This window comes from Herpailurus yagouaroundi, unplaced genomic scaffold, assembly GCF_014898765.1.
Source record: "Herpailurus yagouaroundi ecotype Mexico unplaced genomic scaffold, PumYag 206, whole genome shotgun sequence".
In the NCBI taxonomy this organism is placed as follows: Eukaryota; Metazoa; Chordata; class Mammalia; order Carnivora; family Felidae; genus Herpailurus; species Herpailurus yagouaroundi.
The window spans coordinates 1,370,207-1,398,115 of NW_024412437.1; the positions used below are offsets into that span (position 1 = coordinate 1,370,207).

General features: G+C 56.6%; 1 protein-coding gene across 3 annotated transcripts in view; it reads right to left on the reverse strand.

Moving 5' to 3' along the window:
* SCN4A (sodium voltage-gated channel alpha subunit 4) overlaps window positions 1-27,909 on the reverse strand; it is a 44,589-nt gene that overhangs the window by 5,954 nt on the left and 10,726 nt on the right. For 2 of the 3 annotated variants that reach the window (XM_040452094.1, XM_040452096.1), the window contains exons 2-21: window positions 22,333-22,996; window positions 22,124-22,242; window positions 21,896-21,985; window positions 21,476-21,604; window positions 20,911-21,002; window positions 19,035-19,331; window positions 18,122-18,185; window positions 17,740-17,881; window positions 16,749-16,958; window positions 15,979-16,132; window positions 13,851-14,089; window positions 11,940-12,113; window positions 10,850-11,206; window positions 5,839-6,327; window positions 3,815-3,947; window positions 3,019-3,173; window positions 2,312-2,485; window positions 2,065-2,187; window positions 487-765; window positions 163-216 (exon numbers count right to left, since the gene is read on the reverse strand). In XM_040452094.1, the coding sequence (XP_040308028.1) occupies window positions 163-216; window positions 487-765; window positions 2,065-2,187; window positions 2,312-2,485; window positions 3,019-3,173; window positions 3,815-3,947; window positions 5,839-6,327; window positions 10,850-11,206; window positions 11,940-12,113; window positions 13,851-14,089; window positions 15,979-16,132; window positions 16,749-16,958; window positions 17,740-17,881; window positions 18,122-18,185; window positions 19,035-19,331; window positions 20,911-21,002; window positions 21,476-21,604; window positions 21,896-21,985; window positions 22,124-22,242; window positions 22,333-22,605 (3,747 nt within the window). In that variant the 5' untranslated portion in view covers window positions 22,606-22,996. Of the gene's footprint in view, window positions 1-162; window positions 217-486; window positions 766-2,064; window positions 2,188-2,311; window positions 2,486-3,018; window positions 3,174-3,814; window positions 3,948-5,838; window positions 6,328-10,849; window positions 11,207-11,939; window positions 12,114-13,850; window positions 14,090-15,978; window positions 16,133-16,748; window positions 16,959-17,739; window positions 17,882-18,121; window positions 18,186-19,034; window positions 19,332-20,910; window positions 21,003-21,475; window positions 21,605-21,895; window positions 21,986-22,123; window positions 22,243-22,332; window positions 22,997-23,176; window positions 23,846-27,909 lie in introns of those variants that run through there. The other variant, XM_040452095.1, reaches the window with a different exon arrangement.

A 27,909-nucleotide genomic window follows, 5' to 3' on the forward strand; every position in this document is an offset into this window, starting at 1 on the left:
AGGGGTGGACCCTTCCACCCACCCCCCCAGGCTGCTGAGTTTGGGGGCTCCTGAGGAGGCGGCACGGGGGTGGGGATGGGCAGAATGTGCCGTTGTGTGTGTCTGGTCTGAGTCCTCTTCCCTGGCTGGCCCACCAGCCGTATCTCAGGGAGCCCCACTCACCTCCCGGGAGTCCACAGCTGCATACATGATGTCCATCCAGCCCTTGAAGGTGGCCTGTGAGAGTGTGGTTGGGCGTGAGGGGAGGGGCTGTTTCCTGTTTCCACCATCCATAAGTCTCCCTCCTCACCCCTGTCTGGTCCTCCCCAGAGCCCCAAGGGGCAGGCATCAAATAGAGACCAGAGTGGTCTAGATAGTACGTCAGGGTCCCATAGCACCAGAAGCAGGGTGGGCGGCCTCCTAACAAGGAACAGTGGGCTTAGGGACAATGACAGTCTAGGAGCACCTCCATGCCAGTTTCATGCAAGGGCAGCAGGTTACACTCACCACCTGCAGGAGGGAGAGGTAGCCTAGACCCACATTGTCATAGTTGACCTTGACGTTGAGCCAGCGGACCTGGCCTGTGTGCATCAGGCTTTCACACTCAGACTTGTTGTTGACCTCAGAGACGTCAAACCTCTCAGAGGTGGTGGTATTGATGCAGTAGTAGAACTTGCCAGCAAACAGGTTGACGCCCATGATGCTGAAGATGAGCCAGAAGATGAGGCAGACAAGCAGCACGTTCATGATGGAGGGGATGGCTCCCAAGAGGGCATTCACCACCACCTGGGGGGCCGGGGGAAGGGGTCATTGCCAGGTCTTTACCCAATTCCCTTTAGGACAGGGCCCTCCACCTACACTAACAAGGGGACCAGACAGGGCTGGGCATTGTTATTCAGGGACAGCTTCCTGGAGGAGGGTTGATCTGAGCCAGGCCAGGGGGAGAAGTCTGCTGGGCTGTATGTTGGGGGTGGGGGTGGGTGATGGGGAACTGAAGAGTAGGGTTGGGGGTGCTGCTGGCCTGGTGGTTGAAGAGGGCTCTCTGCTTGGCTGGAGCCATCAGCCCAGAGTCAGGGCACTAGGCTTCTCTGGAAGCAGCCTGGCCACGGGTCACTAGGCAGGAGACAAACACTCCTTCCTCAGCCCCCATAGGAAACTCAGCCCCCGTGACCCGGCCCCCTGCTCATCTGCTCATAGCATTAGAGACACAGACACAGAAAAGAAGCCACTGGGGTCTTCAAAGCAGAAGGAACCTGAGACTGGAGCCCTGTGGCCAGGGCTGGCCACACAGGCCAACCTCACTATGTCAGGCCGGGCTAAATCTGAGAGCTGTCCTTTTTCAAGGAGAGGCTCTTTATGACCTCCAGATAGAGTAGGTGGCACAAACCTGGTGATGCCTGGGGTAGCTCTATTCTTGGCTGCATGACCACGGGCAGGCCATTTCCCCTCGGTGGGAAAGGGTCCCTGGTTTTGGTGGGGTGGGGGTGGTTGGGGAGGTGTCCAGCATTGGCCAGCCCCTTGCATGAACAGGAGGGAGTCACTCGGGCTGAGTGCACTGCTGGCCTACAACCAGCTGCTTCACAGAAGTTTGTCCCTCTGAGTGGGTTTTATTCCCAACAGACCTCTCTTGGCTGGGGAAATCCCATTTGTCTTGGCCAAACCCTGTATTTACTGTCACTTCTATTCTCAAGGGCCTGAGGGAAGGACGGGCAGGCACAAGTACCTGCCAGCTCATCCAGGTCTCAGAGCCCTGGCAGGCCCCAGTCTGAGGCTGGGAGGGACACCTGTACACCCCAGACCTGCTTTCCTTCTTCTTCTCTCAGGCCTCGGTGCCCTCATGGCCCCTCCTGGGAGCTGATGCAGTCTCTGCTGCCTCCCAGTGATGGCAGAGATAAGCTACGGAGGGGCACTTGGGTGGTGTGGGATGTCTGGGGGCCCTCAAGTCTGGCCTTCAGCAGAGCCCAGAGCCCAAGGCCTCTCCTTCCCCAGTCGTGGCTGGAGTATAGACCTGCGCCCCCTGCACCTTGCCCTGCGCTGGCTGCTCCCCCGATCCCTAGCCTACTCAGAGTCCCCCTCAGTACCCACCCTCATGCCCTCAAATCGGGACAGCGCCCTCAGGGGACGCAGAGCTCGCAGCGTCCTCAGGGATTTGATGGGTCCCAGCTCCGAGTAGCCCAGCCAGTTGGCCACCAGGCTGATGATGGAGACCTGCAAAGGGAGGGTGGGGTGATCAGGGGGTGCAGGGCCTTAGAGTCAGGGCTCCCTAAGGTCCTTGGCCACAGGAATGCTTCTGGATCTGGCCACGGGGCTGGGGGGTGGGGGGCACACTCACATCCACAATGAGGAAGTCAAGCCAGCACCAGGCATTGGTGAAGTACACCTTGAAGCCGTAGGCCACCCACTTGAGCAGCATTTCCAGGATGAAGATGTAGGTGAAAACCTTGTCGGCATACTCCAAGATGGTGCGGATGGTCCGCCGCTGCTCGATGTAAATGTCCTCGAAGGCCTGGGGGCACCAGCACAGCCAGGGGTGGCCGGGGCCGGGAGGCTGGGGCAACAGCCACGCCCCCCCTCCAAATCTGCCCTATGCTGCTGCCTCCCAGCAGCACTGGGGGCCAGGCCAGGGGCAGGCTTCTGGCTTCTCGCAGACTCCCCGGGCCCACCGTGGGGGCAAGTGAGCTCTCCCACGGGGAGGAGCCCTTCAGCTCCCCTTCCCCAGGGGCAACACTCAGTCATCTGCTCGGAGGGACTTCACAGTGCCACATCTTCAACCCTGGCCCCCTCCCCCCACCTCAACATTCCCAGGGCCTTCCCGCTTCTGCGCTGGTTGGCACCTGTTGCTGGGGGTGCACCGGAGCTGGACCCCATCTGTCGCTATAAGAAAATTCACACATTCTACCTCATATCCTGCAACCACAGGTAGGTCATTTTAGGATTCTCTGGGTCCCAGACTGCCCAGGTCTCGTCCCTCCCACGGTGTGGAAAGGAGGGAGCCCTGGGAGGCCCTCTGCCCATGCCCGTCCCCAGGGCCGTGCCTACCAAGGCCCCGCTGCTGAGCAGGATCATGAAGACAATGAAGGTCTCGAACCAGTTATGCTCGACGATCTTGAAGCAGGCCCTGCGGAGGGTCCACCACATCTTCCCGCGGCCCTGGGAGATGTCCACGTAGAGGAAAGGGCAGCGTTGCACACAGGCTGGGGGAGGGAAGGGGGCAAGGGCGCCATGTCACAGGACTGGGGGCGGCCTCTGGACGCACAATCAGCGTGTTCCCACCACCTTCCCAGGTGCAGCCGTCCTCATCTTCTCCGCCTCTCCCAAGCAGCCTTAGGCTGCCCAGCCCAGCCCCAGTGTTTCTGCAGGGCTATCTCCTGAAGGGCTGGGCAGGCCTCTCTCCGGATGAGGCCAAGGAGGAGACCGGTCTTAAAGCAGCCATTCCCAGGCACTTGCTTTGGGCTGGGTCACACTCAGAGCCCTGTGGAGATTCTGCAAGGCAGTCCTCAGGGGCTGCGTGTACTTGAGGTTCAGGGGATCAGGGGCTGGGAGGCATCCCAGGCTCTGACACCCCTCCTTGGGGTTGTATTCCCTCTGGGGTGTGTCAGAACAGGCAGCATCAGGTGTGGGGGGGGGAAAAGGCTCTGCATGGTTTCCGTGATGCACAGGATCCTGAGATGTCCTCAAGGGCACAATTGGCTGTGGCCGGGCCAGGGCTGTTGTCCACCACCACCCCCCACCCCCCGCCCCAGGCCCCTGGCATGGCCTGTCCCTTCCAGGGGCTGCCGGGCTGGGGGAGGCACCAGGTGAGGTGGGGGGTGCATGCACACAGGCTTGTCCTCACCCTCTGTGAAGCACTCCTCAGGCTGCTCCCCTTCGGGGTTCTCTTCAGCCTGCTCCTCGGGGTCTTCCTCGGGGGGCTTATAGTCGGCGGTGCTGCAGACGGAGGAGTTCCCATCGAGGGGCTGCGGTGGCTGCTGCAGGGGCCACAGGGTCACATGACCCCTGGGTCCTCCCACCAGGTGCGCGGAGGAGGTCAGGATGGGAGACCAGGAGGCAGAGGAGAAAGAGGGGGTGGAGCAGACCTACTCATTCATTCATCATTCTTTCATTGATTCATTCACTCAACCCTGGATTATAGAGCCAGCACTGCGGCCCTTGCAGAAGAACCACAGTGACCATGGCACTTAGATGTGGATCAGGGCAGGGCTGAGGCCTGGGAAGGGATGGTGAGGGCACAAGGAGGCAGGGGAGGGCCTCAGGTAAGGGAGGAGGCTGGAGACAAGCAGGCTGGGGGGTGGCTGAGCCAGGCTGGGGGTCCTAGGAGGCACAGGGTGGGATAGTAGAGGAATGAGAGGCCTGAAGGGACTTTTGAGGGAGCAAGAAAGGGGCCGGGATGGCACTGGGGCTGCCACAGCCTGCAGGTGTGAAGGTCTAAGCCTTCCCATTCCCAGGGTCTGTTGGGCTGAGGAATCCAGAAAGAAAGGAAAACTCTCCTCAGCTGAAGCTCCAGCCTGGGGCCAAAGGAACCTGGGGGTGGGAGTAGGGGGTGGGGAGGCTGGTGCTCTGGCCTGGCCAGGGCTCTGCCACATCCTGCTGGCACTGTCCCAGGCCAGGCTCCTAGCCCTAGGCTCCCTCATCAAGGGGACCCCTTCATGGCTGGAGGTGAGGCCTCTGAAGGCCCCTGCAGGCAGCTTGGGGGGCAGTTCTGGATCCAGAATGGTGACCAGAAAATTACAGAGGTCCTTGTGCCCAGTTGACAGAAAGAGAAACTGAGGCAGACATTAGTTCACGCACTGAGTCATTTGTCCTGCCTGTGTGTCCCAGCTGCCACAATCCCCCTTGGAGCCATGCTTGCCCCTCTCAGAGTCCCCAGAGCCTTGGTCCTCCAAGCTCTCCAGCACTCCCCCACCCCCACTCCTCATACCGAGGTTGGTGCCACATTTCCCTGGGTATTTATAGCTTGGCAGGCATACGGCCCCCTGGTAAGTCAGCATGCCACATATTTAGGGGGAATAAGGAGTCAAGAGCTTTTAGGGCAAAGTTCTTTCAGGGTCCAGTACCCAGCCAGGCCCAAGGCCGATAGGGTGGGGGTGGGCAGGGGGCTCTGCCCTAGCTGATGTGCTAGCCCTTCCCCTGCCAGGCGAGGGGAAGCCTGGGGGCTCAGAACCAGCTCCCCGCGGAGATCCAGGCAAGGCCCTAGCCTCAGCCTGAGCTTCTGGGGCATGACTACCAGTCCCTCTGTCACCCCTGCAGGGGAGGGGCAGGAGGAAGGGGCATCTCCTGGGTGGGTGGGTCAAGGCTCCTGCTGAGGCTGTGCCCAGCCCTCTGCTCTCCTTATACCCAACCTGATTGGCCCCCAACCCCCTCCACCCCTCAGATCCCAGACCCAGCACTTTGGCCCACACTGGGAGATTGGGACTAGCCCCAGTGGGGACTAAACAGAAACACATGATAATGGCAAGGACTTCAAGCCCAGAGGGGGATTGAGATTGGCCTCTGGGATCCCAATCCTGGAGCTAAGGTGTCACAGGTAAGAACATCCTGTCCAAGAGCACCACCTGCTGGTGAGATGGGGCCCAGGTGGCATTGCGGAACGAAGGGACACGAGGGAAGGACAGTCAGGGCCCATCAGAATCACCGTATTGACAGCAGTAACAGCAGTCACCAGGCACAGAGAGCGTACCATGTGCTTTATACACAGCATCTCACCAAATGCTCACCGAGGTAGATGCCATTACCCTCATTTTACAGATGGAGAAAGTGAGGCTCAGAGAAGAGTTGGGACTTGTCCAAGGTCACACAAAGTTTGAAGCCATATCTATCTCACCCCTGACCCCGTCAAGCCAGGCCCCGTGATGGGCTTACCTTGCCATCCTCAGGCTCTGAGAAAGTGTCAGTGTCCTCCTCCGTGGGCATCTCCAGGTCGGACTCCTCGGAGGCAATGGGCACGTGAATGGTCAGGTAGGGGTTGTTGATGAAGTTGAGGTGATCCAGCTCAATGCTGGGGGGAGAGCCGTCCACCAGGCCCACGTGGCTCAGGATGTGATTGTCCTTCTTCAGGTCCTTGTCATCCTCCTCGGGCGGTGGCTCCTTCTTCTCATCCTCTGAGGCACTCTCCCCAGCCTCCTCTGCCGCCCCGGCCTCCTCGGGCCCCCCGAGGCTGAGCATGATTTCCTTGGGGCTCAGGATCTTGCCGCGCAGCAGCCCCAGGAGAAAGGCTTTGGCAAAGCCGATGCCCCACTTGATGCGCCCAATGGCGATCTGCAGGTTGTTCATCTCGCCGTCCTCATCTGAGGCTGCCAGGCTGTCGGCGCTGAAGGAGCTCAGCAGCAGCGCCAAGAAGAGGTTCAGGACCTGGGGGGCAGAGGTTGGAGGAAGCTCAGCTCAACCCCTGGGCCCGTGAGGGTGCCGCCTTCGGCCAGCCTGAGGGGCCTCAGGCCTCCAGATCAGAACGGCCACATGCTGGGCGTTTAAAAGAATATTACCTAATGGGATTCTCACAGCTGCTTGGGGAAGTGAGGAGTGTTACTATCGCCCCGCTTTGCAGATAAGGGAACTGAGGCTTAGGCGCACGATAGGATTCCGTAAGACCATGGCAGAGGCAGGATTTGGGGAGGCCCACTGGGTGACAGGGACTCTTTCCATGATCCTGTCTTCTAACTCCACTGCTGGGGAATGCAGAACAAAGAACAGAGCTCATGTCTCTGAGTTTCCAGGACTTATTGAGACCCTGAATCTGTTGAGCCTTCTTTTTTCTGTCTGGTTTATTTATTTATTTATTTATTTATTTTTAATGTTTATTTACTTTTGAGAGACAGAGAGTCAGAGAGACAGAGTGGGGGTGGTGGAGGGGCAGAGAATCCGAAGCAGGTTCCAGGCTCCCAGCTGTCAGCACAGAGCCCAGCACAGGGCTTGAACCTGTGAACCGCGAGATCATGACCTGAGCCAAGGTCAGACGCTTAACTGCCTGAGCCACCCAGGTGCCCCTTTTTCCTGTCTGTTAATAGAGGCTGTGCTCCCTGGTGTTCATTTCCCTGTACCCTATTGCTCTGGGAAGGGCATTTGACCTACTGTTATTCACCCCCTTCTCTTTCTTTGGGATTCCCTGCTCCACCTAATTTTCTTCCCATATTCCTATTGAAGGCCTTAAGAGACGACTGGTCTACCCCTCTGGTCTCTAGCTTTATTTTTCAGGGACAGGCATGTGCTGAGTCTCTCCCACTGCGGTGTCGTGGCTCTCCAGCCTAGTAGAGACAGACATTCGATCAGTGCCATGAAGACGATGCAGTGGGTTTTCATGGCAGTAGAGATGGGGCTGCACAGGCTTTGAAACCATGCTGCTTGGGGTAAAACCCCAGTTTACTAGATATGTGTCCTGAAGCAAATCATATCACTGCTCTGTACCTCGGTTTCCTCATCTGTATGATGGGGGTGATTCCAGTGCCCACTTCCCGGCATTGTTGTCAGGATTAAAAGATCAATAGAGCACACAGTAGGCACTCAAAACTTGTTGGCTGTTATGCGTGCAATGACAGAAGGTACAAGGCACACAAGGTTAACTCTGAGGCCAGCTCAGCATATTATTAATAAGGAGACTGAGTCCCAGAGTGGTGGAGTGACTTGCCCTATGACACACAACACAACCAGGACTAGACCCAGGCTTCCAGTCATTGCACATCTTTAGAGGACATCATTCGTTTAGGCTACAGTGTGAATGGTAACCTCAGAAGTTGCACAGTATGGGGTGGCCCTACCATCCACCACTCTATTCCCCCGCCCCCAGGGAATGAGGAGGAAGGTGAAGTTCAGCTGGGGTGGCAGGGCTGGGTTGTACCGGGGGTCTTGGGTCAGGGCTTGGTGTGTGAGTGGACACAAAAGAGTAGGGGAGCCTGTACATGTCCATCTGCCACCCTTGACCAACTTCGCCATGTGTCTCTCACTGCCTGGCTTTCACCGGGTCCTCCAAGGTCTTTTTATCATTGCCTTAAAAATCATGTTAGGATAATATCTTTAAAGTGTGTGTGTGTGTGTGTGTGTGTGTGTGTGTGTGTACATATATAACTCTCTTGGGGAGAACACGCGAGGGGGATTCCTCCCCATCTCTATACTCCCTAGAGACTTTTCTGCTTCTGCCCCCAACCAAAATTTATTGGTCTTTCTTTCCCTTTGTCGGGGGGAAGCATCCAGTTGCCAGAAACACATCTGAGATGGGAATTAGCTGCTCTCTGGGTCAGCAGGGTTTGCACACGGCTCCTTCCTGGGACAGAAATAGCTGCCTCGGGCAAGGCGTGGGGAGGAGGGCTGGAGGGAAGGGGGATGGACACCATGTTCCCCCCAGGGGCTCTGAGGGGTGGGTTACCTATGACCTCGGTCATTTCCTCTTCTTCACAGTAACCCAGAGGAAGTGCTCAAGCGCCATGATGCAGGGGACATGGGTCCCCACACTCTCTGGCAGGATGCCGCAGTGTCCTCTGGCAGACATCACCTCCCATGAGGCTGGGGGGGGGGGCAGTGGGCGGGGACAGTGCCGCCTCCCTGGGCCGCTCCACTCCCTCTGAGCAGAGTGAGAGAGCCACAGAGCTGGGCTAGAAAAGGGTATCAGTGGCGTGTGTGCATGTGTGTGCATGTGTGTGTGGTGGGGGTGACAGTGACATGCACACAAAGGCAGTGCAGTGGTTCCAGACTCTGGAGCCACACTGCTTGGGTTCAAATCCTGTGCAGGTGCCTAGCTTACCTCCCTGAGCCTTTGCTTCCCCATCTACAAGACAGAGATAAAACAGCATGTCCCCATCGGGCGGTGGCGAGCATTTAGAGAGATACACAGAAAGCGCTCAGAATGCTAGACAAATGTAAATAGAGGTCAGTCGTCACCGTTGTTATTGATGGTATTGACACCATCATTCTTACCACTGCTGCTATTACTGATGTTGTTGGCATGACATAGGCCCAGGTTCCAGTCTGGGCTCAGTTTCACACTAGCTGTGTGGTTCCAGGCTGTGCCTCCTCGGAGCACAGCACCAACGTTACCTGCCTCCCAGGGTTGTGGAGAGCATTAGGGATAACGCATGTAAAGCCCTTTGTGCAGGGACCGGCACATGGTAGGAGCCTAATACTTGGGGGTGTGATGCCAACGGCGGGTACCTAAACCACCACTCCCTCTTCCCCCACAGGCCTGTAACGTTTGGACTCCCCTGGCCTTGTAGACCATGCGCTTTGGTGAGCACTCAGACCATCCTGTGAAATAGGTCATCACCATCATCGTCCCCATTTTCCAGATGAGAAAAACTGAGGCCAGAGAGAGGTTAAATAACTTGCTCAAGGTCTCCTAGTCAGTAAGTGGCAAAGCAGGGGCTTGGAATGTTTTTGAGTTTACACACATTCAGACAGAAACCCACAGCAGACCCTTTTGGTCACCCTAGCCTCTTAAACTTACCTTCACAAACTTCTCAGACCCAGCTACCTCCTCCCCAATCCTGCCTCGAAGTTCTGATGGGGCATCTTCTGTCTCTCTGCAAGCCCTCGACAGCCAGCCTGGGTTCTCCTGCCTAGCTCTCCCTGGGGGCTCAGGACCTCGTCCCATGGTCTCTTCCCCAGTGGAGGTGACACCCCTCCCCATCGGTCTACCCCTGCCCCCAGACAGAGCTCAGCGATATCTGAGAAGCGCTGACCCAGCAGCCCAAGGATTCCTCAAGACTTTGCGGAACGTGGGGACGTGTGGCTTCCTACCCCGGTTGCCCAGGGCAGTGTCGGCCGCTGCAGGGGGCAGCCAGGCACAGCAGTCCTGGCAGGAACACCACCCACCCCGACCAGGGGAGGAGTCGTGGGTGTCAGGACAAGGAGACACGCCTTCCCAGGCCCTACCACAGAAATGCTGGTCACGGCCCCCACCCTTGTGCCTCGTGGCCTCCTGCAGCTCCTCCCCTGTGCCAGCCCCACAGGCCAAGTCCTGAGCCACAGAAAGCGGCAGGATGGAGGCAGTTTATGCCATCTCTGGATTCTCCCTGCTCCCGGGTGATTCCAGGAACAGAGAGGGGTGAGCCAGTGGGAGAAGGACAGGAGGCCCAGAAGTTCTGGTGCCAACCCTACGTGGCGCCTTCCTGCACATTGTCACAGTCAAGCCTTGCAGCCTCCCTGTGAGGTGCCCACCATTTTTCTTCCATGTGAAGTCAGAGAAACCAGCTGACCAGAGAGCAGTAACTTATTCAAGGTCACACAGATGACAACGGAGCTGGGACTGGAGCGTGGGTCTGACTCCAGTTATCATGTTACTTTGTCCCAAACACTAAGTTTCAACAGTACTATTCACAGCGTGGTCTCTGCACCGGCAGCAGCCGCATTCGTTAGAAATGCAGATAACCAGGCCCTGGCTCAGAGCTGCTGAATCACTCTGCGGGAGTGGGGCCAGGCATCTGGGTTTTAAGAAACTCTCAGGTGATCCTCAAGCAGGTCAAAATTAGAGAGCCACTGGGTTAAACCATATAAAATTACCTTCTTGGGAGAGGTAGGACACAGGCAAGTATTAGGGATTTCATACAGTGTGACCACATGGGGAAAAAAAGTCCTTGAAGGACAGCCTGATTAAAGGAAATAAAGCGTGGGGGGTGTTAAGAGTCTGACTCTTGGGGCGCCTGGGTGGCGCAGTCGGTTAAGCGTTGATTTTGGCTCAGGTCATGACCTCACAGTTCATGAGCTCGAGCCCCGTGTCGGGCTCTGTGCTGCCAGCGCAGAGCCTGCTTGGGATTCTCTTTCCCTCTCTCTCTGCCTTTCCCCTGCTTGCTCTGTCTCTCAAAAATAAATTTTAAAAAAATAAAGGAAAAGGATATGCGCGGGTTTCCCCGGGTGGGGGTGGGGGAGCCACCCAGTGGGCGTAACTCACCACTAGGTTGCCGATGACCATGACCATGAGGAAGACGGTGAGGCACATGGCCTGGCCAGCCACCTCCATGCAGTCCCACATGGTCTCGATCCACTCCCCGCACAGGATGCGGAAGACGATGAGGAAGGAGTGGAAGAAGTCGTGCATGTGCCAGCGGGGCAGGCTACAGTCCGTGGCGATCTTGCACACACACTCCTTGTAGCTCTTGCCGAACAGCTGCATGCCCACGACGGCAAAGATGAACACGATGATGGCCAGCACCAGCGTCAGGTTGCCCAGCGCGCCCACTGAGTTGCCGATGATCTTGATGAGCATGTTCAGCGTTGGCCACGACTTGGCCAGCTTAAAGACACGCAGCTGCCGGGCAGGGGGAGGGCAGGGGGCAATGAGGCCCAGGGAGCCCCGGCCCAACCGGAGGGAGCTGCATCTTTAGGAGAAAGAACTCTCCCATGAGTGATCTGAGGCCTCAGTCTGCCTCTCTATTAAATGGGAATACTCCTATCCGATCACCTCATCCTCTTTATGTGTTCAAAAGAAAGAGTCCCTCATCTCTTAAAGATACAGACTGAAGTATTTACAAGTGACATTGTGTCAGGAGTTGCTTTCACCTACTTCCCCTCCCCCTCCCAGAAGTGGGGGACGGATGGAACATGAATGACAGAAGGTTAATGGCCACTGGAGTAGGTGACAGGTACACAGAGGTTCATTATACTCTATACGTTTGTGCATGAACGAATGGCCCCATAACGAAGTTAAAAAAATACAGAAGCACTCCTATAGGGTGGTGGACAGGATACTAAATTGGACTCCCAATTCCACTGCTGATGCTTCCTGAGTCCCAGGCTTCAGGTCTGCAATACGGTCCCTGCTCCACTGTCACCCAAGGTCACTAGGGGTCAGCTCCTGGGGCTGTCATTTCGGCCCCCGGCAGCCATCTGTGATAAGGGGGGTGCTCTCTTTCTCCCCATTTCTAGTAAGAGAGGTTCCTAGTGTTCTGAGAAGCACAAGTGGCTTCTTGGGGATCTCTCCTCTGACCCTCCTGGCACCCCCACCCCACCCCTCCTCAGCCTGGCCCCGGGGCCTCACGCACCAGCCGAAAGGAGCGGAGCACGGACAGTCCCTGCACGTTGGCCAGGCCCAGCTCCACCAGGCTGAGGGTGACGATGATACTGTCGAAGATGTTCCAGCCCTGCTGGAAGTACTCGTAGGGGTCCAGGGCGATGAGCTTCAGTACCATCTCTGCTGTGAAGATGCCTGTGAAAACCTGTGGGGTGGGTGCCATCCGCGTCACAGAGCCTCAGGGAGCCCGGGGCTTTGGAGTCTCCCCGTGACTTCCACCTCCTGGCAGAGCCTGCGGGGGCTGAGGGGGGCGGCCCCCCCCCCTGGGGGGGGGGGGGGGGCAGGCAGCGGAACCTACCGCCCACGTGTGTGTGGATGTGAGTGAAGAGTGCAATGGCCAGGCCACAGAGCAGAGACAGACCTGAACCCATGCACTTCTGGCCTTGTGACCATGGGCCAGTCACTTAACTTCTCGGGGCCTGACCTCCACCACAGTACTTAGAACTCATAGAGCACTCTGTGGTTCACATCATGACCGCACTGGTGTGCCGCTCCCTACGCAGTTGGGAGTGACTGTCACTTGTCCCAGAGATGAGAACGTTGAGGGCTCAGAGAGAGAAACAGCAAGTGCTCGCTCCTGCCACCCATCCGGGAACGAGTCAGATCTCAAAGTCAGGTGTTGGGGTGCTTAGTTCAGTCTTCCTGTCTCTACACCCTACCCTCTCTACCCTGACTGGCAGGGGTCCCAGAACTCAGCAAATCTCAGTGGACTCAGAAGTCTACGGTAGGGGCCAAAAGGGGGCGAGGTCAGGGATCCATGGGAAGACCAGAGCTGCTCCCCACAAACCTGGCACAGGGGTGCACGGGCTGCCTAGCCTCTGAAATCTCCCTGTGCATGGCCCCCTCCTGCCGGGCACCAGCTGCCCTGGTCCACAGCCTGCCTGTGCACATGCTGAGCCCCTCCCAGTAGCTGTCCCTGGCCGTGGCAGGTGCCCAGACGGCAGCAGAGTGTGGGCAGGGGGTGAGCAGGCAGCGGGCGAGGCCCATCACGCACACCCCAGCAGCTGCACACCCAGAGCACGCCCTTGCCCCTCCAGCCCAGCCTGGCATGGCAGCCGCAGGCATCTCCATGGGATAGAAGTGCCCGCCTTGCACAGGCTGGGAAGTCTAGGGTCTGATGCCCATGCCACCCACACAGTCCTCCTACTGCTGCTGGCCCCCAAATTTTATTCTCCCTGGGCTCCCCGCACCCTCGGGGTGGGGAGAACATCTTGCCCATCTGCCATCTGGAAAAATGTCTAAGGGAATTGGGAAGGGCGGGGCAGGGCTGGAGGATGAGGCGGCTTTTTCCCTTTGTCAGGCTCCACGGAGGCTGGAAACGAGGTGATAATGCTACTAATGGGCAGGGATAAGCGGGCGGATCAGTGTGTGTCAACAATAGCGGGGCAGGAAAGGCCGGAGGGGAGCTGGCCTGACCATGCTGGAGAAATGGTAGTGGGCAGGGGGTTAGGGTTGGGGTACTATTCCCTGGGGCCTCTTGGGCCTGGGTGCCCATGGCTATACGCCCCCACTTTCAGGTCTCTTGGTCCCTCTTAGGCCCACAACAACCTCTGAAAGTGGAGACCTGTCAACCATTCCCCCACCTCTGCCTCTAGGGCATGACCTAGACCCCAGATCCCCTGACTCTGGGTCCTAAAATGTCCAGCACTTCATCCCTACTCTCTCTGCCCGCAAATACCCTAAAACCCAAACTCCACGTCCCATGGATCACCCCATATATCTCCCTGTACATCAGCTCATGCCCCCCCATGCTGGGAAAATGACCCTTGTATGCCCCCCAATAGTGCCACATATTTCCAAATAGCCCAGCTGGCCCCATAGGGCCCTGTGGCCCCTCTCCTGTCCTGCGTGGGAGAGATACCTCTCCCTGTCCCCTCCCTACCAGGTTGCCCACGGTGAGCACGTTGTCAAACTCCTCTGTCATGGGGTAATGCTCCATGGCCATGAAGAGGGTGTTGAGCACGATGCAGATGGTGATGCCCAGGTCCACAAAGGGGTCCATGACAATCAGGTGGATGATGTTCTTGAACTTCACCCATGGGGTGCAGCAGTTCCATATGAGCACTTTGTGGGCACACTTGTACCACCATGGTGGGCACTTCTGGTGGGCCTCTTCCAGCTCTGGGAACAGGGTAGAAACACACCTGATGGGGATCCCACCCATGTCCTCCTTCCCGGGCCTGTATCTTAGGTCCCACCTTCTAGGTCTGCCCCTTGAACTCCACCTCTCCAACCCATAGCCTTCAGCCAGGCCTACACCAAGCCCCTCTCTCACCCAGTCACCCTCAAGACCTGCCCCTGCAGGCCCCGCCCAAAGGGTCCAACCCCCAAAGCCCTGCCCGTTTGCTCTGACCCTGAAGACTCCACCCCTTTAGCCAGGCTTGTCTGAAGCCCCTTCTCTTAAGGCTCCACCTGCAGCTGCTCCTTCTCGGGGCACCCACCGCACAAAGCCTGCCCCTCAATGACTCTCACTCCCTGACGGAGGTCTGGAGCTGTGATCTCTGGCTGGGCACGAGGGTCCCTAGGGAGAGGTGGGAGGCCACTGTAGAGGGCTGGGTCCCATTCCACCTGCTGCTGGCCAGGGCCACTCAGGAGCAGACCGAGGTTCCCCCTGAGGGCTCTCCCTCCCAATCCCAGTAAAGCTGACACCACCAGAGTGTCTCCAGCCAGTCTGTCCTTTCCCACCACAGTGGCTTTCTGGAATCACTGTCTATTCTTGCCACCTTAGCACTAGAACGCTGTTAGGCCCATGGATAAAGCTGCCCTTCCTCCTGGCCTTCAAGGCCTCCATTGCCTGTGGGTGTCCTTAGCCTAGGCATGATCTCACTTTGTTACCACCAGAAGTTTATGAGCCAATAAACTCGTAGGTGAGGAAAGGGGACTGGAGGGGGGGGGGCAGTCCCATGGGGACCTGGGTTTGACAGTATGACTGGGACACCCCAGGGAATTAGCAGGGAATTGGACCTCTCAAAGACTGCAGATTCTAGTCTGATGGTAACATCCCTACCCCCAAGCTGGGTGCTTAGGGCAGGTAGGTGCCTCAAACAATGTCTGACACCCAAAACTTCTCACAAGGGTCCCAGCAAGGGCAGTGTTGAGTGATCTCCTCAGCCAGTGATGCTGAGCATCTCCTGGGGCATTCTCTGACAGAGCACAGATTCCTGGATGCCTGTCACACAAAATCAGGTGAGATGGTGCCCTCCAGAGGTCTGCAAAGTTCTCGGCCCTCCAAGTCCTTCCTGGCACAATGAAGGGGAGGGGGGCATGGGAAGGGGACCAGATCTCTTCTTTGTCAGATTTCCTTTATTCTTCCTTCTCTTGCTTCCTCCTTCCCTTCCCTTCACTCCCTCCCCTTCTCCCTCCCTCCCCCCTTTCCTTTCATCTATCCATACACTTATGTCTCTTCCCATTCATTAACCTTTCAGCCCATCCATATATCTATTCATCCATCCGTCCATCCATCTGCCCACCCACCTATCCATCCACCCATCCACCCATCCATCCAACCTTCCATCCATCATCCATCCATCCATCTATCCATGTGTGTCTATCCACCCTGCCTTGTTACTGTATCCTCTTCTTTCCCTGAGACTTATAAGGGCAGTACAGGGATTTAGTATGGAGAATCTGTGACTCCACCCGGGCAGAGTTTGATCTTTGACCTTTAACTTTCACCCAGAAGACACCGAGGAGCAGGATTTCCAGTTAGCAGAACACTGGGCCTTGCTGGTTAGTATTATTATCCTGTCCTTCCCCATTGCCTTGGCAGCCCCCCAGGCTCTCCTGGAAAGCCCCAGTTCCCACAGCAGCCTGGCATTGCAGTCAGGACTGGGCCAAGCTAAGCCAGCACTATATTTATCACAGCCATTTCTTCCACACCTGTATAAAGTACTGTCCTCCCAATGCTGGGCCCAGCCAGGTCCCCATGTGCACCCCCCTACCAGGAGCCCGAGTGGCCTGACGGGCAGGACAGGCAGAACAGGATGTCTACAGGGGTGTTGAGCACTCACCTTCCATAGCATCAGAGATACCGCTGTCTGCACTGCAGCTCTGCCTTGGAGGCCCCTTCTCCCCCAGTGATGTGTCTAGGCTGCCATTGCAGTCTTTACCGTGGGCTGGGTCCCCATCCGCCTCCCCGCCTTCCAGAGCCTGGGCGGCCTTGGCCTGTGGGTCAGCAAGGGTGGTGCGCATGGAGTCCATCTCTGAGCCCGGTGGATGGACTGACTCTCAGAGTTTCTTTCCAAGTGCTTTAGGACGGGGGCCCCTCTTCTTTTCCTGCACTGAGCCCGGTGCAGTTTGGGGGGCAATCTCTGCGGCAGTGGGGCTGACAGGGTAGGGGCCAAAGTGACTGAAGACCTTCATCCCCAAAGACCCTCCATTCTCTGAAGCTTTGATTGACCCTACACTTGATGAGATGGTAAGAAATGGGCAGCTGCTCCCTGGGGCCTCATCAGGACCCACCTCTCCCTCAGCACAGACCCATTTCCTGCCCCCAAAAGAATCACAAAACCATAGATATTTGAGCTGGAAGGCTACTTCAGGTTTAACTGCTCCAGACCCCTGTTGTTCATGGGGAAACAGAGGCACAAAGCTGCAAACTACTCTTTCTACTGCCTAGACCTCCCATCCCACCAAAGCCCCCAGCCTGGGGCCTAGCGCTCGCCCTGCCTTGCAGCCTCTACCCCATGCCTCTCCCCTCACCCTCCGCCTGCCCGGGAGAACCCAGGCTGAGGGGCAGGGAGCTCCCTGGATCCTCGGCCTCCTCTCCCTGAGTTCAGACCTTCTCCAGCTCCTCCTGCTGCTTTTTGAATTTCTCCAGCATCTGCTGAAACTCTTCTTCTTTCTCCTGATCCTCAGCCAGGGTGGCCTCGTTCTGCTCTGCGTATGCCATGGCCACCACTGCCAGGATCAGATTGATGAGGTAGAAGGAGCCCAGGAAAATGATGACCACGAAGAAGATCATGTAGGTCTTCCCAGCTGCTCGGAGGGTCTAAGAGGTGGGGGGAGGAAGAGAGGGGGTGTCACATGGTACCCTGCCGGATTTCACCCACTACCCCTCTCCACATACCCATTGCCCAGATAGGTAAACAGGTCCTTCACAGAGCCTGGCGATTTGAGGACCTTGAGGCCGGGTATGGTCATCTTTGGCAGGCTAAGCCACATTCTGGGGAGCTTCAAAATATATACTTGGGATCCAGACTTCCCTGGGCTCCTGGCTCAGAGATCCCTGAGGGACCTGAGATAGACATCTTGAGATCAGAGAGCCAGGATTTAAAAAATGGTGAACATGAGCTTTGGGGTCAGCTTGAATCCTACAGTTCTACAGTTCCTGGCAGCTAGTGAGAGCTCAACAAATAGTAGTTGTCATTATTACTATCGTTAATATCGTCAGTGGTAGAAACATGATCAGTGGCCAGAAGGCATTGTTGCTCTAGACTCTGTTGCCTTCCATGCAAACAGTAGAAGCTAAATAACTGTGTAAGAGCAGAGTTGAATTTCTAAGCGGCCCGACTGCTTCCTGTGAGGCCTGGGGGTCTGTGCCAGGCCCAGATCTCAGTACTTAAGGCAAAACTGGTAAAGGGAGAAAAGGCTGTGGCTCGGATGTGGGTGGGTCCCCAGTGTCAGAGGGCTCCAAGAACCTGTGTGTGGGGGCACTGAGGGGAGTCTCAGGGAGGAGGTGGCCTTGCTCTGGGTCCCGCCAAGCCCTGAGAAGACTGTAGGGATGGGAGAGGTGGCCGTAGGGCTGAGAGGCAGGGTGGGGGCAGTTGTACCAGCTGGAAGAGGTTCTCCCAATAATCCTGTGTCATGAGGCGGAAGAGAGCCAGGAAGGCCCAGCTGAAGGTGTCATAGCTGGTGTAGCCATAGTTGGGGTTCCGCCCAGCCTTGATACACTCGTAACCCTCGGGGCAGTGCCTGGGGATAAAATGGGGTGCTGGCTTTAGGGAGGGAAGAGAATACCAGCTGAGGGACAGATGGGGGAGCCCAAGGGAAAAAAATCCTATAGTTCTGTCTGTATCCCCCAAACAGGGAAGTGTTTCAGTCATGTCCATGGGTCTTCCTCAAATTCCCACCACCCCCACGTTCCCGTCCCTAATCAGCTCCCATCTTCCAACACCCCTGGGACAGTTTTTCCCACTCCCCAGTATCACTCACCCAGCATCGCTGCTGTTCCCACAAAGCAGGGCGTCATTGGCACCCTCCAGGAAATAGAAGTTCCCTTTGGGAGTCAGAGGCCACAAAGGAAACATGTCACCCACGTGGACACACTGTGGACACATGCACCCATTGCATTCCTGTGGACACATCTGTGTGGACCACATACACCAAATGGATGCTCTCTGGGTGCCCCTCCCCCTCCTTTAAGGTCTCTGTGTAGATGCACTATAGGGATCTCGGTCGCAAGCAGTCAGCTCAGTGCCCTGCTGTGGTTGTGGCCGGGCAGTCGGGGTACAGCAGGGGCACAGAGGGGTGGCAGGATCATACATGCAATGCGCATGCCTGGGGCCACCACGCACCTGCGCAGGGCCCCTGACTGAGGGGTGAGCAGGTCAGGGGTGGGGGGGCGGGGGAGCTAGAATCCAGGGGCCAGATTGAAGAAGGGGTACCTTTCTCTAATTTGCTAGAAGGCATTGTGTAGACTAAGTGTGGCTGGCGAGACTGTGTGGCTTGCGCGTGTGTGCCCGTGAAGTATGGCATGTGAATAGGCGAGCGTGTGGGTGCCTGGGGGTGACCCTGTCAGGGTGCCAGCACATAGTGTTATGGAGGAAAACAAGGAACGTGTAGGTTAGGGAATAGGGACAATGGGCCGCTGCTTTTCATAGCAGAAACTTTAGGATTTTCAGAGCAATTGGTCATTTACTGTCCCGTTCACCCTTTGAGAAAGGTATTGTTGTCTCAGTTTCATAGGGGAGGGTACTGAGGGTTAGGGAGACCGAGGGACGTGTCAGCGGATACCCAAGCTGGTAAGTGATGGATTTAAGCTCAGGTCTCCCCTGCTGCTTATCTCACAAGGGGCTGCCCTAGGGGCTGGGGCAGATCCCACCGGCCTCCCCCCCGCATTCCTTACCTTCATCATTGATGTAGGCCTCCCAGTCAAAGGTATAGTTGCTGGCCCAGCTCTCGTGGCCGGTCCACGTCTCATTACCATACCACGTCTCATTACCATACCACGTATCGTTGCCGTACCACGTGGTGTTGGTGTCGTTGAAGGGTGGGGGCCAGCGCACGCACTTGTGCCGCAGGTTTCCCATGAAGAGCTGCAGCCCGACCAGGGCAAAGACACTCAGGCAGAAGACGGTGAGGATCATCACATCCGACAGCTTTTTCACCGACTGGATCAGGGCCCCCACGATCGTCTTCAGCCCTGACCATAGGGAGGAGGGTAAGAGAAGGGGGTGGGCGGGGTGATAACTCACTCCGCTATCCTCTGGAGCCTCTGCCTACTGCATCTCTCCTTCAAGGCTTGAGTTACTAGGGGCACCACTTCCTTGAAGCCTTCCCAGATTAACCCCACCCTCCTCCGATCACATCCTTGATGTGGAGCCTCATGAATGGCCACAGGGCCTCAGCCACGAGAAGAATGCACTTTACATAAGGACTTTCCAGGATGTTGCCTGACTGGTAGAGTAACACACGGGCACACGGTGGAGTTGCATGAACGCCACTAGGTCAACACTCCCAAAGTGTGTTCTACACAGCACTGATCTCCCAAGCTGTGCCCTTAAAAGAAGGGGTTCAATCATGTTTGGGAAGGGCTCAGCTCTAGATTTTGCTCTTGGAGAGTCACTGTAAATTATCCCATCAAAGGCTCTGACAAGTCCTACAGAAACAAGCAAAAACTTTAATACCATGTTTCCTTAACTTACTTGACAACAGAACCCCCTTTCTTTTTTCATTTTTTAAATGTTTGTTTATTTTTGAGAGAGTGAACAAGAGTGAGTGGGGGAGGGCCAGAGAGAGAGGGAGACAGAGGATCTGAAGCAGGCTGAGAGCCGAGAGAGCGATGTAGGGCTCGAACTCACAACCTGTGAGATCATGACCTGAGCTGAAGTTGGACCCTCCACCACTGAGCCACTCAGGTGCCCCAGAACCCCTTTTCTTATTAACATCTAAGGAACAGCAGGATTCACTCTGAGAAGCTCTAGACTGAGTTGGAGATAATACTATCTATATATAATATAGATATAATATATATCTATATATAACAATATCTATATATAATAATAATAACATCGCCAAACCTGCCTCTTTGGGCAAAGGCATAAAACATCTTACAGAATTCCAGGGACAGATTCCCATCATTTATAGAAGAGCCATAACTTCTTTGGACCTAATCAGAGTGTGTCTCGCTTCCATATTAGTTCATTTCCTTATCTTAGCCTGTTGGGAAAACAGGTGCTCAACCGCCCTCTTATCAAAACACTCTGAGCTCTGAGGATGCTGGAAGCTGGCGTCGAGGAAAGGCACGGTGGCTTCCCTCGGTGGCCAGCGAACAGTATGGCCTTTGGTAGGCACTTCCCCTCCGAGGGTCTCTCAGGGGGGGAGTTTGAGCCACTGTTTGAGGGGGTTGGACTAGGGGAGAACATGCCCATGTAACCCTCCTAACAACCCAATGAGTGGTGCCATTATTATCCATATTTTACAGGGGAGGAAACTGAGGCATAGACAGGTGAAACCACTTGCGTAAAGCCCAAGTTAGCTAGTGAGACTTGAGCTCAGGCAGTCTGGCTCAGAGTCTGTGCTGGGCTTCCTCTCAAGTGCCCATCTTCCAGCCTCTGGCCCCTTCTCTTCCCTGGCAGTGGCGGCCTCCCTGTGTATCCAGGTTTTGGTGTGAGAGTGTTATGACCCTAGGTCAGCCTCCTGGAGTTGTGTGTCAGGTTCCAGGCCTGGGCATGGGGCGAGGCCTGCTGGCCCAGGCAGGGGGTCCCCCAGCTCTCCAGTACCTGGGATGACTGTGATGGTTTTCAGGGCCCGCAGCACCCGGAAGGTTCTCAGGGCTGAGATATTGCCCAAGTCCACAAACTCTGTCAGGTACCTGGGCAGGGGGGATGAGGTGAAGGCTGTGTCAGAGTCAGAAGTGGGTGTTAGGGCAGAAATCGCAGCTTCTGCAGGCCCAGAATGAGGATTCCCATGGAATCCTTGGGGTTGGGTTACCACAGGGGTTGGGGGAAAGGCCAGGTCAGACACCCCAAGGTTCCTGTTGGGGCCCAAGAGCTGGGAAAGACAGTGCAGGAACTTTGCTGGGCATAGCCCAGCTGTCCCAGTGTTGGAGGGCCTGTGGGACTGGGGTCCAGGGCTGCCATGTGTGTTTGCACATGCGCTGGGAGAGCCTCCAAGCCAGACTCCAGAAATGGCAGCTCCTGGAATTGGACAGCTCACTGCACACTTGCCTGTGATCCCCACGGTTCACCCCTCCCAAAGGGTCAGCCCACTCAGCTGCCCTCTTTGAAGCCTGGCCCCCTCCCCTCCCCCTCCTCAGCCTTGGGACGCCCTCTGGGCCCCGCTCACGCCATCATGATGACACTGAAGTCCAGCCAGTTCCAGGGGTCCCGGAGGAATGTGAAGTCGTCAATGCAGAAGCCTCGGGCCAGCATCTTGATGAGGGACTCAAAGGTATAGATCCCTGTGAATGTGTACCTGGTGGGGAGAGGGCAGGCAGGGGCAGGTTTGGCAACGACAGCCCTCCCAGGAGGGAGGTCACAAAAATGAAACATGCCACCCAGGGGGTTGAGGATATTGGTGAGAGGGACAATGTGCACCACCCCGAGGGCTTACGGTGTTGATGGGGTGACAGTTATAGAGTGTGTGTCCTCCTGGAAGACAAGAGCAGTATCCTCAAAGTACAGCCCCCCGGGGTGAGCTGTGTCCCAGGCCTGGGGTTGGTGGTGGGCGGGGGGTGGGGGGTGCTCCGAGAAGGGGAAGACTTACTCCACATGCTTGGACCAGGAAGGCGGGTCGCTCATGGTCATGAATACACAGTTGGTCAGGATGGTGATCATGATGAACATGCTGAACAGCGTCAGGGGGAGGGTCAAGGAAAGTGAGGGAGCAGGTGGGGAGGGGAGGTGGACGGAGGGCCTCCTCACCCACAGCACCTGGCTTTGCCCGTCCCCAACCCCTTCGTGCCCCTGCTCTCGCTCCATTTGGGCAGGATATGAGTGAATGAGCACCTTGATGGCACCACGTCTGATGATGCTGAAAGGGCTCAGCATGTAGAGAGCTGGTGTAGCGGAGAAGCGAAAGATGGCCTTGCCCTTGTTAAGCACGATGAAGGTCTGAGGCAGAGAGAGAGCTGTGAGCTGTACGGACAGGCAGACAGACGGATGATGGACAGACGGGTAGAGGGAACCCTCCTAGGCCCAGACCTTCTTGTCGCTGTAGTAGGGGTCCAGGTCCTCCAGGGGGATGCCGATGACCTCTGGTGGGGGGTCCCCATAAATAAGGGGCAGGCTCTTGCCAGCCTCCAGGTCGCTGCGTGGCTTCCTTTCAGGCTCCTCAATCTCCATCTGCTTGTTCCGCTGCTGCCGGGCCTCCTCCTCCACTGCCCGGCGTTCTATGGCTGCCAGGGACTCCCGGGTGAAGGGGCGCAGGCTCTCAGGGCCCAGAGGCACCAGAGTGGGCAGAGATGAGCTGGCCATCCTCGCATCCTGGGCTCAGCGGCCAGGAGGGTAGCAGGTAGCCGGGAAAGCTGCTGTGCGCAGCCCCCCGGGGAACTGGGCGGCTACCCCGCCCTGGGCCTGCTGTCCGCTACTCACCTCCTGCCTGCCCCGGAGGCCAGGCCGGAGAGGTCGGCGTGCAAGCCTTGTCGGGACTGGGAGATGCACCTGCAAGGCCTGGGTGCTGCTGCCGCACAGGTGCTGGACGTAAGCGCATCACCCCCAGCCCTGCACCACACTCTCCCCAGCAGGGGGTTGGCTGCCCTCGGGACTGACAGCAGACCAACCTCTTCGGTCTTGAGGACTTGGGGCCAATGCCCCAGTGCCCTCAACCACTTCCTGGGTCCACGCTCCGGAACTGGGTGGCTTCAGCCTATGGGGACAGAGAGAACCACAGCTGGCCATACTTAAGAGTGGCCTCTATTGTGTAGGGAGGTGGCAAGGAGTCAGATGTGAATGTGCAGGTGGGCCCAGAGGATGCACCAAGATGAAGGGCCTGTTTGGGAGGAGCCTAAAGCAGGAAGGGCAAATGAATTTCATCTTGAGGGCTGACCTGGATCAGCTGCTATTGGCTGCCTGGAGATGCGGGCAGATACCATCGAGGTTGCGGCCAGACTTGGTGCAAAAAGACTGCCATGATTGATTAGTGATGTCTGCCAGGGCATGAGAAAGGAGAATGTAGTGAATCTGCCTGTATTTGCCATTCCTGGCCTGGAGGGAAGGGGAGAGAAAGATGTAGGGTGTGGACTACCTTGTCCTGAGGTTTGGGGAAGCATGATGTCGGGCTGGGAGAGGGAAGCAGGAAGGGATCCCGGCTCCACAGAGGGTTCCGACAGCCCCCTCCGATGGAACCTGTGGGATCTAACCCACGGGCAAGCAGGGGAGCTGGAACAGGAAGATGCAAGGTGTGTGCGTGGGGCCACATCAGGAGAGCCTGCAGATACTAACGTGGACGAGGAGTGTACAAAGGAAAGGTTATGGGGACAAAGTCAAGGACCGTTTCAATGGTGGGGGCAGGGCTAGCGCTCCCAGAGACGGTTTTTGGCTGGTGGTCCCCGTACGGACCGGGTGGATGAAGGGGCACCCATCTGGAGCCTTAGAGGCCTGTGGAAACTGTGTGTACTGTCCTTTGGCCTCTCCTGGCAGCCTCGCTCCTGCCCAGCCTTCCCTGTGGAAGGGAGGTGGTAGGTCACTTATCAAAACGGCCCTGGGGAATGACCCACATCCAAAGGCAGGCCCAGGGAGACCTCTGCGGTCCGGTCACACAAACCATGCAAGGTCTGCACAGATAGACACCCCAGAGCCCCGTCTCCACCCAGAGGGCTTGGACAGACCCCCCCAGAGACATCCTCTTTTTCAGAGGGTGCAGATGCCTCTGCAGTGCCCCTGCTCTGGCCGGCGCACTTCCTCAGGCTTGGTCAACAGGTGGGGAGGGCGGCCCAGGGAGAGGCCAGAGTCATTGGGCAGAGCCAGCCACGCCCCCGGGCCTGGCTGCCCAGCTGCTCCCTACCATCACCCAGGGAGTCGTGTTTCCACGGGGATGACTCTGCTCATCCCTGCTGACCCCGTCCCTCAGCTGCTCATCGGCCCCATCGTGTGCATGGGAGCGCGTGTGTGAGCACACACATGGGCACACACACACGCGCACACACCCCACAGTCATACCCTACCATTTGCTACACACCTTCCCGCCTTCAGCCCATCGCTGCCCTACAGACACGCCCACACAGAAGACACTGACCTGCCGGATGGCCCTGGAGAGAGACCCCATGGCTGCTGGGCTCCCTCCCAGTTCACAGGCCATGCCCGGCAACAGTCCTCTGGCCTGATGCTGTCCACTCTGCCCTTCACAGGGGCCCAAGCGGGACAACAGAGAACCAGAGACAGTCTGGCTCCGCCCCAGCATTCGTAGAAACTACACTCACTGGAGTCCCTGGAGGCCCCCAGAGGACAGACCCAGCGGTGTCTCCTCAGCTGGCCCTCCTGGTCCCCCTCAGGCACCTCACACTGCCACTGCCTTTCTTCCTGAGAGGAGGGCCTGTCCTGTCCCTCTGGCCACTGTCTCCACCTTAGCTTTGTGAACTCCTCCTTCCCACTCCTGGAAAACACTGCTTCTCCAGGGCCTGGTCTGTAGCCCCGTTTTCCTTTTGACAGCACGGACCCCTCCTCGTTGTGTCCATCCCTGCCCCGGGGGGGTAGCCGCCACCCACCTCCTTTCCATGGTCACTATGGCTTTGCCGCATCTGTTCCCACTTGCCCAGTGGCCCCAGACCGGTCAGGTCAGAGCTTTGTGCAGCCAGAGCCTTCAAAGCTCTAAGATAAATGGTAATTCATGCCCTGCCTATGTGATTGCCTGGTGGTATCCGTCTCCCCCACCAGACTCCTCACAGCCTGGGGTTTGGGGTCACCACTGATTCTGGTGCCTGGCACATTGGTACAGGTCTGTTTAACGACTGCCACCCGGTCCCCGCCTCTCTTCGCTCGCCTGGGCTCAACCCTGGGCTCCAGACCCACAGATGGCACAGCCAGCCTGGCACCTCCTCCCGCTGATCCCAGCGGCCCCAGACAGACTCCTTGTCTCTCCCTTCAAAATCTGCACTTCACCCTAAATTTCTCTCCTGCCCTCTTCACCAGCCCTGGAGCCCCTTCACATCTGGATGTCTTGGTATGTGAGAGGGAAAGTGCCCTCCCTGGCTAGGCCAGTTGAGGCACAGTTTTGGTTGGTGTATACCTGCTCCGTTCCCAGGCCCAGCACCCACGAGGCTCTCCATCCTCCAGGCTTCATCACCCCTCACCTGCTCCATCCAAACCCCCCACCTGCCTCCCTACTCCCCACTGGGCTCCCCTGCAATCCACCATCCAAACTGCCAAAGCCACAAATCTGATCAAACCCGCCTCCTCCTTCAGTGGCTTCTCACTGCTTAGTAGTGTGTCCACACCCTTCCACCTGGCTCCCCAGGCTTGCCACGATCCAGTCCCTACCTGACCCCCTCCTCCTGCCCCACACGCGCCCATCCTCTGGCCATGCTACGACCGTCCTCACAAATGGGCCAAGCTGTTTCACACCCACCCCCACACCTTTGCTTATGGTCTGCTTGCCTCCTGGAACACCGCTTCTTTTTGTCACCCCAGAAAACTTTAATTTGTCTTTCTAGACTCAACCTCCCTGGGCACCCTGGCTGAACGGATTGCTTCTTTGGACCACCAAAGTGCCTAATACGGAGCAAAAAGGTTATTGAATGAGTCAGTGAATGAATGAGCGAGTGAATGAATGAATGAATGAATTCGAGGAGCCCTCCACCTTTGCCCCTTTCTCCTGTAAACACACCCTGTACCTAAATCATGACCAGAGACCACATCTCCTCTGATATCCCCTCCCCCCACCTCCTTCCTCGGGTCACCCTCAGGTGCAAGTGCCCCTTGTCACTGTGATCCTTGGGCTACTTCCTGCCCTCACGCCTTTTCTCTGCATTTTCTCCCTCTCCGACAGAGCCCTCTGACCTCACTTCCCTATGTGTTGCCTCAATGACAAGAGCCATCCTTATAAACCCTCCTCGAAAATACCTTCGATTCTTGCCTTCTCTCTCCTTCCATTCCACTCACCTGGGGAAACCCCAGCCCCCCCTCCCAGCTGTGTTTCTGAATCAGGCCCTGGGCAGCCGGACGTTGCCAGAGCAAAGACCAGGCCTGGCTGGGTTCACAGGTGACTTTGTGGTTACAAACTCTACCTTTATCCTCACTTCTGCCCTGGGGAGTGCAGGTTTCTCTGATGGTCTCACCTCACTTTTCCACTTAAAAAATTTTTTTTAATTTTTTTTTCAACGTTTTTTATTTATTTTTGGGACAGAGAGAGACAGAGCATGAACGGGGGAGGGGCAGAGAGAGAGGGAGACACAGAATCGGAAACAGGCTCCAGGCTCCGAGCCATCAGCCCAGAGCCTGACGCGGGGCTCGAACTCCCGGACCGCGAGATCGTGACCTGGCTGAAGTCGGACGCTTAACCGACTGCACCACCCAGGCGCCCCTAAAAAATTTTTTTTGAGGGTGGGTGATGGGTATTGAGGAGGGCACCTTTTAGGATGAGCACTGCCTGTTGTATGGAAACCAATTTAACAATACATTTCATATATTGAAAAAAAAAAAAAAGCCCACTTAAGTAATAGTGAAAAAAAATTTTTTTAATGTTTATTTTTGAGAGAGACAGTGAGTGGGGAGGGGTAAAGAAAGAGGGAGACATGGAATCTGAAGCAGGCTCCAGGCTCTGAGCTATCAGCACAGAGCCTGACACAGGACTCGAACTCATGAGCTGTGAAATCGTGACCTGAGCTGAAGTTGGCCGCTTACCCGACTAGGCCACCCGGGCGCCCCTTGCTTTTCCACTTTTTGAGAAAACTATTCCATGCCTTATCTACTTTCCTCTAATCCACCACCCCCCTCCCCGTGATGCTCTCAGCTGGTGACTTTGCCTCAGTCTTCGATGAGAACATAGCATCGCACCCTATCTAGAACCAACAAAACCATCTTCATGCCCCGCCCCTTGCCTTCACCATCCTGCAAAACTGGAAGAAGAATCACCAAAGGCGAGGCCTTCCACATGGGCTCAGCCCCGACCCCTCTTGCCTTCCCAAGGACCTCATTCTCTAGCTATCTTCTCTCTACCACTGTGAACCTCCTCCTGGCTATGACCAGGATCTCCCATCTTGAAAATAATGGCAGTGGTGACAAAAGCTCTCCCGGTCTCATGCCCCTTCATCCGTTGCCCTATTTTTCTATTTCCTTTCATGGAGAAGCTTCTTAGAAAGCGTCTACACCAGCTGTCTTTACTTCCTTACCTTTTGTTTGCTCTCTAACCCATTCCAACCTGGCTTCCATTTCCCCCACTCAACTGAAATGGCTTTTGTCAAGTCACTAGCACCCTCTCTGCTGCCAAGTCTGCTGAACACTTTTCTGTCTTCACCTCCCTCAACCTCTCAGAAGCATTCAACCCAGTTGGCTGCAGCCCCCTCTGGAAAGCCTCTACTCGCTCAGCCTCCATGAGAGCATAGCCACGGCTTCCCTCCTACCTCTCTGGCTGCTCCTTCTCGATTTCTTTGCTTGTTCCTCTTCCTCTCTTCAATCTCTAAAGCTTCTCAGGGCCCAGTCTGGGTCTGGATGGCATCATTCTTAGGACTGTAAATTGTGTCACAGGAATATCGTAACATCTCCTTTGAACTCCAGACTGATATATCCAACTGCCTACTGAACCACTCTTGTGTGGATAGCTAACAGGCATCCCAACCTATGATA